At 43.3% G+C, this 14,102-nt stretch overlaps 1 protein-coding gene across 1 annotated transcript in view; it reads left to right on the top strand.

Moving 5' to 3' along the window:
* The window catches only part of STAT1 (signal transducer and activator of transcription 1), a 39,528-nt gene that overhangs the window by 2,601 nt on the left and 22,825 nt on the right, over nucleotides 1-14,102 (top strand). Inside the window, exons 3-10 of the mRNA XM_020901509.2 lie at nucleotides 649-777; nucleotides 1,695-1,839; nucleotides 3,103-3,201; nucleotides 5,485-5,574; nucleotides 6,605-6,683; nucleotides 8,208-8,299; nucleotides 8,489-8,640; nucleotides 13,058-13,216. Of these exons, the coding sequence (XP_020757168.1) occupies nucleotides 650-777; nucleotides 1,695-1,839; nucleotides 3,103-3,201; nucleotides 5,485-5,574; nucleotides 6,605-6,683; nucleotides 8,208-8,299; nucleotides 8,489-8,640; nucleotides 13,058-13,216 (944 nt within the window). The 5' untranslated portion in view covers nucleotide 649. The remainder of the gene's footprint in view (nucleotides 1-648; nucleotides 778-1,694; nucleotides 1,840-3,102; nucleotides 3,202-5,484; nucleotides 5,575-6,604; nucleotides 6,684-8,207; nucleotides 8,300-8,488; nucleotides 8,641-13,057; nucleotides 13,217-14,102) is intronic.

The raw sequence follows: 14,102 nt of genomic DNA, 5'->3' as shown, positions 1-14,102 counted from the left end.
TCATATAGAATACCAGTTTAAAGTCCTTTGAATTAAATTACAAATGTTTTATAATTTCTAAGAGCAGTTTTGGGGAAAGTTTTTACAATTTATCTTAAAGCAAAGAGTGTTTCCCACTTATTAATAAAAGTGAAGATTCATTTTAAAGGCATATGAACACCTACTATATGCCCAGCACTGTTCTGGAGATACTTCAGTGAACAGCCTTCCCCCACCTCGCACTACCACTATCCCGGACAAATCATTCCCTTCCGTGGGAAAAACAGGCACTAATCAAAATAAAAAGGAAAATATGTCCTAGGTCAGATGGTGGTTAAGGGCGATGGAGAAAAGTACATCAAGGAGGAGGGATAGTGTTTTCTGGGGTGAGAGGTAGTGTCAGTTTAAATAAGGTGGCCAAAGAAGGCTTGCCTGATACATTAGCACTTGAGCAAAGACCTGAACGTGTATTTTATGGGGAAGAAAGGAATATTGGCCCCAAATGAAAAAACAGAACAGGTTTTGGAATATAGACATCTATTTTAAAAGTATATTTGAGACAAATTATGTTTTTGATTGAGCAGGATATTTAGAAGAAGCACAATGCTAGACATGCTTTCTTTGGAGCTGTGGGCTTCCATTTGTGATCTGTGCTCTCTTGCCCTATAGGATGTCCCAGTGGTATGAGCTTCAGCAGCTTGAGTCCAAATACCTGGAGCAGGTTCACCAGCTCTATGATGACAGTTTTCCCATGGAAATCAGACAATATCTGGCACAGTGGCTAGAAAAGCAAGACTGGTAAGGAAAACTCATCTGATAAAAGGAGGAGTTTTTCTACACTTTTAAAATAACTTGTTGACTGAATGACTTGGAACTACACTGACTAGCAGATGAATCTCATCAGTAGCCGTTGGGATTATCTGTTGCAAAAAAAGAGTGTTGACTTGAAAAATGTCATATGTCTCTAGAAAGCTAAATGCATTAGTCATTAATTTTATGTACTTTCCAATTTAATTACACATCCTCCTAAATACTTTGAACAAGTTACATGATGCTGATACAAATTATTTTCCAAGCTAGGATCCAGGTTATAGAAAGAGGTAAGTTAAAGCCAAGTCGTTGTAGAACACTTATGAGAAGTATAAAGTAATGCAGTTAAGGAAATAGCTCTTAAAACTGATAAATGTTCTGTTTTAAAATTTATTGTTTAGCTCATTTCAAATATTTTAAATGTTCTGAAAGTATTTGACATAGAAAGTGAAGGCTCCTGTTGATTTTTTGACTCCAGAGATAATCACCATTGATAGCTTTATGCACCAGCTTGGCATACTAGAATTGTTCATGTTAATGTTATATAATAGAAATACTATACTCCCTGCTGCTAAAAGCACTGTCAGCTTCAAAAGAAGGGACTAAAAGCCAGGAAAACACTTTTAAGTTATTTTTAATCATTTCATTATGGAAAACAGTGTTTATTTTGTTGGTTTAAAGATAAAAATCACTCAGTTGTGTCCGACTCTTTGAACCCCATGGACTACACAGTCCATGGAATTCTCCAGACCAGAATACTGGAGTGGGTAGCCTTTCCCTTCTCCAGGGGATCTTCCAACCCAGGGATCGAACCCAGGTCTCTCACATTGCAGGCGGATTCTTTACCAACTGTGCCACGAAGGAAGTAGTATCTAAATGAAATGTGTGCATTTTGACCCTCCTAGGGAGCATGCTGCCAACGATGTTTCATTTGCCACCATCCGTTTTCATGACCTGCTATCACAGCTGGATGATCAATACAGTCGCTTTTCTTTGGAGAATAATTTTTTATTGCAACATAACATAAGGAAAAGCAAGCGTAACCTTCAGGTATGACCTTCGTTTTGTGTTTTAGTTGAAATGCTTCCATGTTTACGTAAGAGAGGTTTTTCATTCAGCAAATATTATTGAGTACATTCTCATTGGTATTTAGGAAATTACAGAGACTATCAATAAACTGCCTTTATGTGGCTAATACTGTATAGCAGAAGTAAAATAAAATATCAATTCATTTTGTAAACATAAGGAATTTTCAAGCTTCAGGCTATCACTTAGGCATAAGTAGTTCTGAGAGAAATTCGGTGCTATAATCTTATTTAAAGTTGTTGATATTTAAGTCATTAAGAAAAAGGGTTATATGTTAAGAGCAGTGAGCTGTAGTAACATGTTAAAGCTCAAAGGAACTTTAGTGATGAGTCCAGTCTGAGTGCTTAGTAGACAGATGAAGAGTAAGTCCAGAAAGGTTTGATGTCTCTGAGGCCCAGGAATGAGGTGGTAAACTGGAGCTGGACCCCACCTTGCCTTGCTTCTGCTGGAGTTGCCCTCCCTTGGAAGAAAAAGTGAAAGGGTGTTGCAGGCAGGAGAGAGTATACGTCAAGAGTTTTAGGAGTTCTTCATAAGTGCTTTCAGCACCCCATAAACCTGATAACCATTTTACTTCTGTATTAATGGAATTGTTCTGTTTTAATGGAGGTGAGTACTGTCAATTTCTTGTTTTATTCCTCACAACCAGACTGTTCAACTTAATTAGAACCTTTTTTCCCCCCTCTGTGAACATATGTATGATTTTATAATACTAGTGAATGGGAAAGCCAGATTAACTTTACATAAATTTCTTCTCCTACAGAGTTGACTTAATTATACCTGTTATAAAGAGAGGCACAGTTGCAGTACTTTGCAAACTACCTTTGACAAGAAAGCAGAAAAACTGAAGAGTGTCTTTGGTCTGATTGAAAGCAGAGACCATCAGATTAATTGAGGAATAATCTGGATAACTTTTGTATCATTTTCATTGTCTCAGGATTGTAATAAGAGAACTGGGCCCAAGAGCAACAAAAATGAAAAATATTGCAGGAACTGTATACAAAAATACTTGTTTTTTTAATCAAGAAGTAATTTAGGAACCTGCAGTTAGTTGGACAGTTGAAGCAGTTTTAGTCATAATATGCGAAAAGAATATTTTGATGTTACCAAAAAATAGCTCATATAGGATTTAGTAAGTGAAGGATGAACAAACTCATTTCAGTGTATGATATACAGTGGTTTAAACATTCTGAAGATTAATTTACTCTTATTCTAACAACCCATGTCTAGGATAATTTTCAGGAAGACCCAATACTGATGTCTATGATCATCTGTAACTGTCTGAAGGAGGAAAGAAAGATCTTGGATCATGCCCAGAGAATCAGCCAGGTACTTTTTTCCTAATTGAACATAAAGGATAATAAAGCAATAAACATTCATTCAGTCATCCAGCAAGTATTATTGAGGCCCTGTTTCAAGGCAGTGGTGACTAGCTCTCTAATTTTATTGCCCCCAAGAAGTGGGGAAAAATAAGTATCAAGATGTTACAGACCCAGACTTTGAGAAAGGACCCTATTATAGTAGAAGTCATTCTAGGTTTGAAAAACCTTTTCAGGTTGTGATAGTCGCTGTGACGATAATAAAGCATGATACAATGTGGACAGTAGTGGAGTGCTGGGTTATTTCTTTAGGTCAGGGTCAGGCATCATCTCTGAAGTGCCACGGTAGGAAAGGAAGCAGCAGATGGCTAGCGGGCTCTTGCAACAGACTGAGGGAGCAGAGGGGAAGTAGGTGAGTCGAGGCGCAGTCGGTGGAGGTGGGACGACATGGGCAGATTCCGTTATGTTCTGCACGTGGTACCAAAACGGCTTACATTGAAGGATCTGATGTGGAAGTGAGAAGCAGCAAAGAGTCTAGGATAACTGTGATTTGTGACTTGGGTTACTTGGAGATACTGCTTATTAAGCTGGGGAAGATAGGAAAGAGACAGGAGTAGAGTTTTGGCAGGACACAGTAGGTTTTGGGAAAGAATGGGTTGATAGGGAAATCAGCAGCTTTGTTTTGAATGGTACTGAGATATCCGTTAGGTATCTAAGACATCCAAACAGTGAATGAGTCAGTTATACCATAACCAAGATTTTTTAAATCGTGATTTTACTAATCCTAATACAGACCTTCCTGGTGATCAGGGTTCAGTTTTTTGAAGTTACCGTGGCATTTATTCATGCCTCTCATTGATGGGGTGGTGGGAACAACCCAGCAGACAGTGAAACCACTGTGGTTTGAGTTGTTGTGGCTGAGATCATTCCATTATCAGGGAAGAAGGTCATAATACACAGTGGAATGCTTCCTATGTCCATTTCTCTAAGAAATAACTAATAAAGTGAGCTGTGAGATTGGGAGGTGGGGTGGAGAGAGAGAGTTTACGTAGAGACAGTGAATATGTCATTTTCCATGCACTTTTTGAGCATTTGCCCAGTCCTTGTGATTGCTGCCTCCCTGGGTGTTTAGCTCCTGTCACACTGAAAGCTCCTTGCTGCAGTAAGCATTTAAAGATAGATATTATCGGTTGCAAGCTTACGTTGGCTCATTCATCCTAGTGAACAGAAGTGTCAAGAGGAAAAGCCGGCCACATTGCTGCCTCTGAGAGAGGGGTGCCTTCTTCAGTATGGCCTGTACCTGGGAGACTCTCAGCAGGAAATTTTGATTATCATGTGGATTTTTTCATTGTAACAGCATTATGCAGTGGGCCACTCTGTATCTCAGATGGGCTTGAGTGGTCAGCCAAGAGCAGACGGGCAGGAGAGTAGACTGTTCACCTTGGGATACCTAAACCTTTCCCTCCTCACATTTGGCCCCGAGGCAGCACTAGAAAGTGAAGGAGGTGATTCCTGCTCTGCCAGGTCAGCCCCATCTCTTGGGTTTGGAAGGCTTGTAGGCTTTTGATTTATTTTAAGCCCGTCAGAGGACACTGAGTTATCAGTGACCCCTTCGGAGGAGGTTAGTGGACTGTTCAGCTGTGACCAAGAGAAGCAAGGCTCTCTTGGGCCTTGGGGGACAGTCCTGGATGTCTGGGGGTATCAGATCATTATTTTAGATTCCACATATCCACAAACAATATCTTGTGATATTTGTCTTTCTCTTTCTCTGTACAATTTTGATATGCCTCTCAATTATCTGGAATCTTGTCCAAATGGGGTTTCTGATTCAGTGATCAAATTAGGACCTGAGATTCTGTATTTCCAACAAGCTCCCAGGTGGTAAGATGATGCTGGTCTGGTGACCACACTGAATTGCATGACTTTGAGAGAAATAAGGACAGGGTAAATAAGAATAATCTTCTCTACAGCATTTGAGAAACCCTCAAATAAATTCCTGTGTGGTCGCAGGCGACTGTATGAACTAATGGAAAATTCTAGATACACTATTTGTTTAGTTTAGATGTGAACTGAGCCTAGTCTTTCTATAGGCTTGTTCACAGTTTGCCAGCACTTTCCAGGGCCTTGAGAACTGAGCTTTTCTTTTGCACGCTCATGTGGGAGGCCTGTGGGAGCTTCTGGAAGGTCTGAGAGTTAGGCGGGGCATGGGATATAGACTTGACTTTGGCGCTTAACCAGCAGGTAAATACAAGAGAGGAAGTCATGGCTGCTAACCACGTGCCTTCCGTTACAGGCGCAGTCCGGGAATATTCAGAGCACTGTGATGTTAGACAAACAGAAGGAGCTTGACGGCAAAGTCAGAAACGTGAAAGACAAAGTTATGGTGAGCACTGAAGAAGTGTACACATATTCTCTGTAGCTTCTTATAGGGGGGATAAAAGCTTCAGTTGCCCTAGTGTAAACATTGTAACTGGTTTCAGTTTTTTAAGTAGTTGAGAAGAAAAGTTTCCCCCAAATTCCAGTCTCTAAGTAAACAAGTTGATGCAGCCAATGAGCAGATAGATATTTATGGCCCGCAGTATAACTTCCAAACGTGGAGCTTATCTTCTCCTTCCTTGGAAGGTCATGCGGTAACTGTGGACTTTGCCCCATCATTCAGTGAACAAGCTGTTGCTGCTCAAAGTTGCCCTTTATGGCTTCACTTCTTAAATTGGCATGTTCCTGGGGTTACATAGAAGCCCAGGATGAACGTAGTCTTCCTCAAACACCTGTTTTATTCCAAGGCTTGGATGGGGAACAAAAACATCTTAGGGAAGGAAATTTCTGACATATTCTGATTAGAGTAAAACATCTGCAATAACTTTAAGATAGAACTTCCTAGACCACCTACGGGAGCGGTGCCCTTGGTGGTATATGTTCACTCCCCTCTGCTGTGGGGCTGCGTGGAGAGGGTGAGGAGTCCAGCTTTGCACTGAACCTATGTCTGTGAAAGCGGCCTTTCTGTTGAGGAGCCCTCTCTCCTGTGGGTCTCCAGGTCATGCTAGCATGACCCTGACTTTGTGCTTCAGATGGCATTTTATCAAACAGGTTATTTGGAGCAACTTTACCTTGCTGCCTCTGAGGGAAACATTTCATTAAATGAGTAGAAATCAAGTGGCCCTGTCCAGAAATAGGCATATGTTTTGTTTTCTAAAATGGTTATTATATACTTATTAATTAAGTAGAAATTATTCATTATTAGAATTTTATGAATCTTATTCATCTCTGAGAGAGCAGGATTTTATGAATCTTACTCATCTTCGAGAGAGCAGGATTGTATCTGTGATTTTCTGGGTCCTATGGAAACAATAATCTGTGTCCTAAAGTCTTTGTTCTGAGTATGGTGGAAAACTTGTTTATGTCTTTACTTGTAGAGTATTGAACATGAAATCAAGACCCTAGAAGATTTGCAAGATGAATATGACTTTAAATGCAAAACCTTGCAGAACAGAGGTAAGAGTTAACATTTAAAGCAGTTTCCATTGCCTGTAATTTTTTCTGCCTACACTAGCTAGCAAAGGCAAGTACTCCTTCATATTTACCAAATATTTTATGACTTAATTACTAGTGTTGACTTCTTGATGACCAGGTCAGGGTTTTTTAACCTCAGTGCTATTGACATTTTGGGCCAGATAACCATGTTCTGCTGGAGGAGGAAATGGCAATCCACTCTAGTATTCTTGCTGGGAAAATCCCTTGGACAGAGGATCCTGGCAGGGCACAGTCCATGGGGTTGCAAAGAGTCGGACATGACTGAGCACACACACAACCTTATTTTGAAGACTGTTGTGTGCGTTGTGAGATACTCGGATAGCTCAGTGGTAAAGAATCTGCCCGCCAATGCAGGAGATGTGGGTTCGATCCCTGGGTTGGGAATATCCCCTGGAGAAGGAAATGGCAGTTCACTCCAGTGTTCTTGCCTGGGAAATACCATGGACAGTGGAGCCTGGTGGGCTGCAGTCCGTGGGGTTGTAGATGCTGGACATAACCGACGATGACAGCAAGCTGGGCACTGTAGGGTGTTCAGCTGCGTCCCTGACCGCGGCCCACCGGGCAGCAGTAGAGCTGCCAGTGTGTGATCGCACGCTCAGCCCTGTCTGACTCTGCGACCCTGTGGGCTGCAGCCTGAGAGGCTCCCCCGTTCATGGGATCTTCCAGGCGAGAGTACTGGAGTGGGTTGCCATTTCAAAACTGTCTCCAGATGTTGCCAAGTGACCTCTGGGTGACAAAATCACCCCCCGTTGACACCCACTGGTTGTGTGCTATTCACTTTACTTACTGTGCTTCACCTACTGATGGACGTAGATGGATAGGTGTTTGGAGTTCCCCACCCTAATCCCCGAAGTTTCTTCAAATGTTCCAGCTCTTTGTGTGCACAGTAGAGGTGAAGTTCAGCATTTTCCCCTTGTTGTAGAGCAATTTTACTCTATTTTGTTGTTGTTGCTTGTTTTTAATGATGACAGGATGTCCACTGAAAATAACCTCAAAGTGTGCACTGTGTAGGACAAGCAGAGTACTGCTGTTACCCTAGCAGTCCTTGGAGGATGTCATGGTAAAGTGGAAACATGATTTGTAATAATGTGAGTAAAAATAGGAGAGAAGGAAACCTCAATGACACTTTTCCAAATTGTTTGCTTCTCTTTCAAAGCCACGGAGATGCTTTGTATCAATTTTGTTTTAAACTGAGGTTTTTAATCTTGTCCCTTATGTTCATTGAGGTGATATTCTGACAGTGACTTAAGAACCAGACAGTACTGTTTCTCATTTACATGAGCCATTGAAAACAAGGACTTGGTTTCAGAGTGTCCTGTTCCGGTATTTGTTTGTTTTGTTCAATAGTGGTTGATGAAGACCAAGCTTGGACCTGTCTTCAGATAGCATTTGGGTCATATTTTCCCTAAATGTATGTGAATCTTGCCTTCAGTTGGTTTTGTCGTCTCACATTTTTGTTTATCTGCTGTCTCTCCCAATTCACAGAACATGAAACCAACGGCGTGGCAAAGAATGATCAGAAACAAGAACAGTTGTTACTCCAGAAGATGTACTTAATGCTGGACAATAAGAGAAAGGTAGCATTTCACGTTCCAGAATAACACAGTACTTTTGTCACAGACTGTAAATAATGAACTTGAAATTTAGAAATGAGGCAAAAATTATTTTTTATAACCACTTGGCTTAGCGCCCCAGTTGAGAGGAAAGAATAAAATTCCATGATTAAAGATGTGTTTATTTCACTGTGTGTCTTTCTCTCCCTTTAGGAAGTCGTTCTCAAAATAATAGAGTTGTTGAATGCCACCGAACTTACCCAGAAAGCCCTGATTAATGATGAACTGGTGGAGTGGAAGCGGAGACAGCAGAGTGCCTGTATTGGGGGGCCCCCCAATGCTTGCCTGGATCAGCTGCAAAATTGGTAAGACTGGCAGCTGATTGGTGAGCTGCATAAACTTGTAGAGTGAACATTCAAGCTGTTAGTTGCATGGACCCTGTGAAAACTTCCATTTGGAGTTGGACATAATCCAGCTGCTTCTTGCCCTGGAAACACTTGAAAAGCACAGTGTTGATCACACCTGTGGCCATGGTCAGCTTGGTGTGGAGCACTCCTCTCCCTGCTGGACACGTACTATGGGATGTGTCACTTGACTACGCCAACACACCAGTGACATGGTCATCACACAACACATTTAACAATGTAAGTCTCAGTGTTTTATTAAAAATGAAAGGGCTCGAGGCATTTTCCAGGCTTACATGAAATAACAGTGGGCCACTCATTCAGCCATCCATCTAGCAAATATTTATTATATGCAGTATGCCAGGTACTGGGCTAGGACCTGGAACACAAGGTGAATGATTCTTGGTTGTTGCCAGCAAAGAACTTTCACTGGGGAGATGGGAGATGGACGTGGTAATAACTACTTGGTGAAAGATTGCCAAGGTTCTAACAGAGACCATTCAGAGTCCATGGAGGATGAAGGAAGGAGTCACCAGGAAAGATAAAGGAGACAAAATGGCCTTGCACTGACTTGGGAGTGAACAGGAAAAAACTTCACAGGCCAGAGAGGAGAAAGGTGTGGACAGAAGCAGCAGTGGGGGAAGGACCTGGGCCCAAAGTTCTTACATTGGGTGGCTAGAGAGTCGGATGCCAGATACGGAAGGAGGAAAACAGAGCAGACAAGAGGCTGGAGCCTGGTCGTGGAGGTTCCTGTACTGTCCTGGGAACTCCAGAACTTTCCCAGTCAACACTGCTGAGCCAGGCAGGCCCTTTATTTAAATAGAGATTCATTTCTCTGATTTTTGTATTTAAGTCTGAGGATAGACTAGAGACAGAAAGGCCTGTATTTCTGGTCTGCTCTGAGGATGTTTGAATGCCGAATTCCAAAGAATAGCAAGGAGATAAGAAAACCTTCCTCAATCATCAGTGCAAGGAAATAGAGGAAAATGATAGAATGGGAATAACTAGAGATCTCTTCAAGAAAATTAGATCCCAGGGGAACATTTCATGCAAAGATGAGCACAGTAGAGGACAGAAATGGTATGGACCCAACAGAAGCAGAAGATATTAAGAGGTGGCAAGAATACACAGAAGAACTATGCAAAAAAGATCATGACTCAGATAACCATGATGGTGTGATCACTCACCTAAAGCCAGTCATCCTGGAATGTGAAGTCAAGTGGGCCTTAGGAAGCATCGCTACGAAGCTGGTGGAGGTGATGGAATTCCAGTTGAGCTATTTCAAATCCTAAAAGATGATGCTGTGAAAATGCTGCACTCAATATGCCAGCAAATTTGGAAAACTCAGCAGTGGCCACAGGACTGGAAAAGGTCAGTTTTCATTCCAATTCCAAAGAAAGGCAATGCCAAAGAATGATCAAACTACTGCACAGCTGCACTCATCAGCAAAATCTCATACACTGGCAAAGTAATGCTCAAAATTCTCCAAGCCAGGCTTCAACAATATGTGAACCATGAACTTCCAGATGTTCAAGCTGGATTTAGAAAAGGCAGTGGAACCAGAGATCAAATTGCCAACATCTGCTGGATCTTTGAAAAAGCAAGAGAGTTCCAGAAAAACATCTGCTTTATTGACTACGCCAATGCCTTTGCCTTTGTGTGGATCACAGCAAACTGTGGAAGATTCTGAAAGAGACTGAAATACCAGACCACCTGACCTGCCTCCTGAGAAATCTGTATACAGGTAAAGAAGCAATAGTTAGAACCAGACATGGAACGACAGACTGGCTTCAAATTGGAAAAGGAGTACATCAAGGCTGTATATTGTTACTCTGCTTATTTAACTTACATGCAGAATGCATTGTGCTAACTCCTGGGCTGGATGAAGCACAAGCTGGAATCAAGATTGCTGGGAGAGATATCAATAACCTCAGATATGCAGATGATACCACCCTTATGGCAGAAAGCAAAGAACTAAAGAGCCTCTTGATGAAAGTGAAAGAGGAGAGTGAAAAAGTTAGCTTAAAACTAAGCATTAAAAAAACTAAGATTATGGCATCCGGTCCCATCACTTCCTGGCAAATAGATGGGGAAACAATGGAAATAGTGAGAGACTTTATTTTCTTCGGTTCAAAAATCACTGCAGATGGTGATTGCAACCATGAAATTAAAAGATGCTTGCTCCCTGGAAGAAAAGCTATGACCAACCTAGATAGCATATTAAAAAGCAGAGACATTACTTTGCCAGCAAAGGTCCATCTAGTCAAAGTTATGGTTTTTCAAAACCATATGGTTTTTCACAACCATCATGTATGGATGTGAGAGCTGGACTGTAAAGAAAGCTGAGCACCTAAGAATTGATGCTTTTGAACCGTGGTGTTGGAGAAGACTCTTAAGAGTCCCTTGGATTACAAGGAGATCAAGCCAGTCAATCCTAAAAGAAATCAGTCCTGAATATTCATTGGAAGGAGTGATTCTGAAACGCCAATACTTTGGCCACCTGATGCGAAGAACTAACTCAGTGGAAAAGATCCTGATGCTGGGAAAGATAGAAGGCAGGAGGAGAAGGGGACAACAGAGAATGAGATGACTGGATGGCATCACCGACTTGATGGACATGAATTTGAGCAAGCTCTGGGAGTTGGTGATGGACAGGGAAGCCTGGCGTGCTGCAGTCCGTGGGGTCACAAAGAGTCGGACGTGGCTGAGCGACTGAACTGAACCGAAGGTTTTAGCAGAGCCCAGGGAGGATGGACAGAGTTGAGCAGACCAGGTGGAAGCAGTAGAGTCAGTGGGCAGGAGTTGGGTGGTGGCCTGGAGCAGTTCTGAAGGGCCCAAGGACCAAAGATCTCATGAGATTACTGTCTGGATTGCTGTTTTTGTTCTTTTCCCCCAGGAGTGGGGTGAGGTCCTCACTCTGATCATCTTGGGCCACATGGAGCCTCTTGTGGAGATGTGAATGCCCTCCATTGTCCCCCACTGTGCTGTGCAAGAATTGTCAGCATTTTCTCATGTTCCTTGGCCCAAACAGGATTGGGAATCACTGGGTTAGAATCCTTGTGGGACGCGCCTGCCTGCCATTGTTATCCTGCCTCTCATTTCACACCCACGGGCTGTGCTCTTGGGGCTGTGACCTGGATTCAAGGACTGAAAACACCAACTGGAGGAGATGATTTTCACTGGGGAGTTGATGCTCTTATCACTCCAGGCCAGGACTTCCACAGTCCAAGACCTCTCAGAGGCTCCATCACCTTTGGTTTACTGTCAGGATGGAGGAACCTGAGAGTAGTCGGCAGCTTTCCTCCTTGGTTTATACATATTTTGAGTGTCTGATAATGATTAGATTACGTACCTTGCCTCTCTTTCAGGTCAGCGACGTAGTAACCCCTGTTCCCTTGTCTCCTCCTAACCCGGCTTGCATCCGCCCTCTGTCTTGCTGCCTTGACTCCAGGTGCCGCCTTCCTCCTCCCTGCACAGTGTCACTGCCCTGATATAAAATCTGCAGGGGCCCCTCACTGCCGCCACATCACCTCCTAGAGTGTCTGCCTTATCGTGTCCCCTCCCTCTGCACCCCGCCCCCTTTACCCTGTGCGTTTAAGTCCCAATTATATGATAACTCAGTTGAAGTTCAAGATTTCCTAGACAGCAGTCCTCAAACTTTTTGGCACCAGGGGCTGGTTTGTTGGAAGACAGTTCTTTCACAGACAGGGTGGGGGGATGGTTTCAGGATGATTCAATAACACATTACATTTACTGTGCACTTTATTTCTATGACATCAGCTCCACCTCATATTATCAGAACCAGAGGTTGGGGACCATTGCCCTAGAAGCTCCCACTCCCCCGCCCCATCTCGGCTCACGTCCATCTCGGCCCACGTCCATCTCGGCCCACGTCCATCTCGGCTCACGTCCATCTCGGCGGGTGCAGAGGCGTTTTATTTGGGCTGTAATCATTCAGGGCATGTTAGTTTTTTCTCACAAATAATGACTCCTGGTGGCTCAGATGGTAAAGAATCCGCCTGCAGTGCAGGAGACCCAGGTTTCATCTTTGGGTCAGGAAGATCCCCTGGAGAAGGGAATGACTACCCACTCCAGTATTCTTGCCTAGGAAATTCAATGGACCGAGGAGCCTGGCGGGGCTACAGTCCATGGGGTTACAAAGAACAACTAACACGACTGAGCAACTAACACTTTCACTTTTTCACTTTACACTAAGACAAGATTTGTTCTCTGTTTCTCCCTGCACTGCAAAGCTGGGCAGATAGCATCACAACATCGTGTTGTCTGTAAACAGTGCTTGTTGGTTTCCGTGACTCTCTGAATCCAGACTGCTTTGCGGCTGTCTCTGATGAAGACTCCGTGGCTTGTGCCTCCCCAGGTTTACCATAGTGGCGGAGAGTCTGCAGCAGGTTCGTCAGCAGCTTAAAAAGCTTGAGGAGTTGGAACAGAAATACACCTATGAACATGACCCCATCACCAAAAACAAGCAAGCCTTATGGGACCGCACCTTCAACCTCTTCCAGCAGCTCATTCAGAGGTAACTTGAGCAAGATGTTTTTGCACCTTTTGCAGTTATTTTACCCAGAGGAAGATTTTATGGTAATTCAGATAATTTAGAAGGGTTTGGTAGAGTGTGTAAAGATGTTTATGGCTTCCCTGAGCCAGGTCTTCCTGAATCCCTGTTTATGCCAAGGGCCTGTCTTTCTTGTGACCTCTGACTCCAGTGACCCGTCTCCTTCTCCCTGGCCAGTCTGTGATGAGACCTGTTGAGTCTAACTTGTATTTGCCCTCTCTTTCCTATTCCGTGGTCTCATCACATTTCAAGCTCTCTACTGAACTCTTTCATGGTAGCTTTTCAAATGGTTCCGCCCCAGCCGCTTCTTCCCTAGTCGCTGTGACCCTGTGCTCTGCCGTAGCAGAGTTCTGCTTGATTTTTCATCACCTGCTACTCTGAGGGGAGCCCCTCATCTGGTCACCGAGGTCCCACCCCCACAGCCTGGCCCTCACCAGCCGTTCCGCGTTTGCTTTTGCACATGCCCCACTTCCAGGCAGACTTCACCTGGTGCCCAGCCTGGACATCTGCTTCTCCATGCCTCTCCAAACAATAGTTCCTCTGCCTCAGAGCGTTCTTCTCTGGTAGCTCATTTTGAAACTGCATCCTCAATGTTTCCGCATATATCCCATCATGAACCTTTGCCAGAGTTTCTGGGCAGACGCTGTCTCCCTTCCAGAGCTATAGTTCATTCTTTATTCTTCTCCTGTTCTGGATTTTGTTGTATCATTGTCTACGCATTTCTGTTATCTTTGTTGTAAATTGGAAGGTCTTCATAGACAGAGATGTGCCTTTGTCATCTTCTACCACCAGGGCCTTGTGCAGGGCCTTACCCAGGGCTCGGTGTTCCCAGCGTGCCTAGGAGGTCAAT

The sequence above is a fragment of the Odocoileus virginianus genome, chromosome 30 (assembly GCF_023699985.2).
Source record: "Odocoileus virginianus isolate 20LAN1187 ecotype Illinois chromosome 30, Ovbor_1.2, whole genome shotgun sequence".
Lineage (NCBI taxonomy): Eukaryota > Metazoa > Chordata > Mammalia > Artiodactyla > Cervidae > Odocoileus > Odocoileus virginianus.
This window is presented reverse-complemented; position numbering and strand designations above follow the sequence as displayed.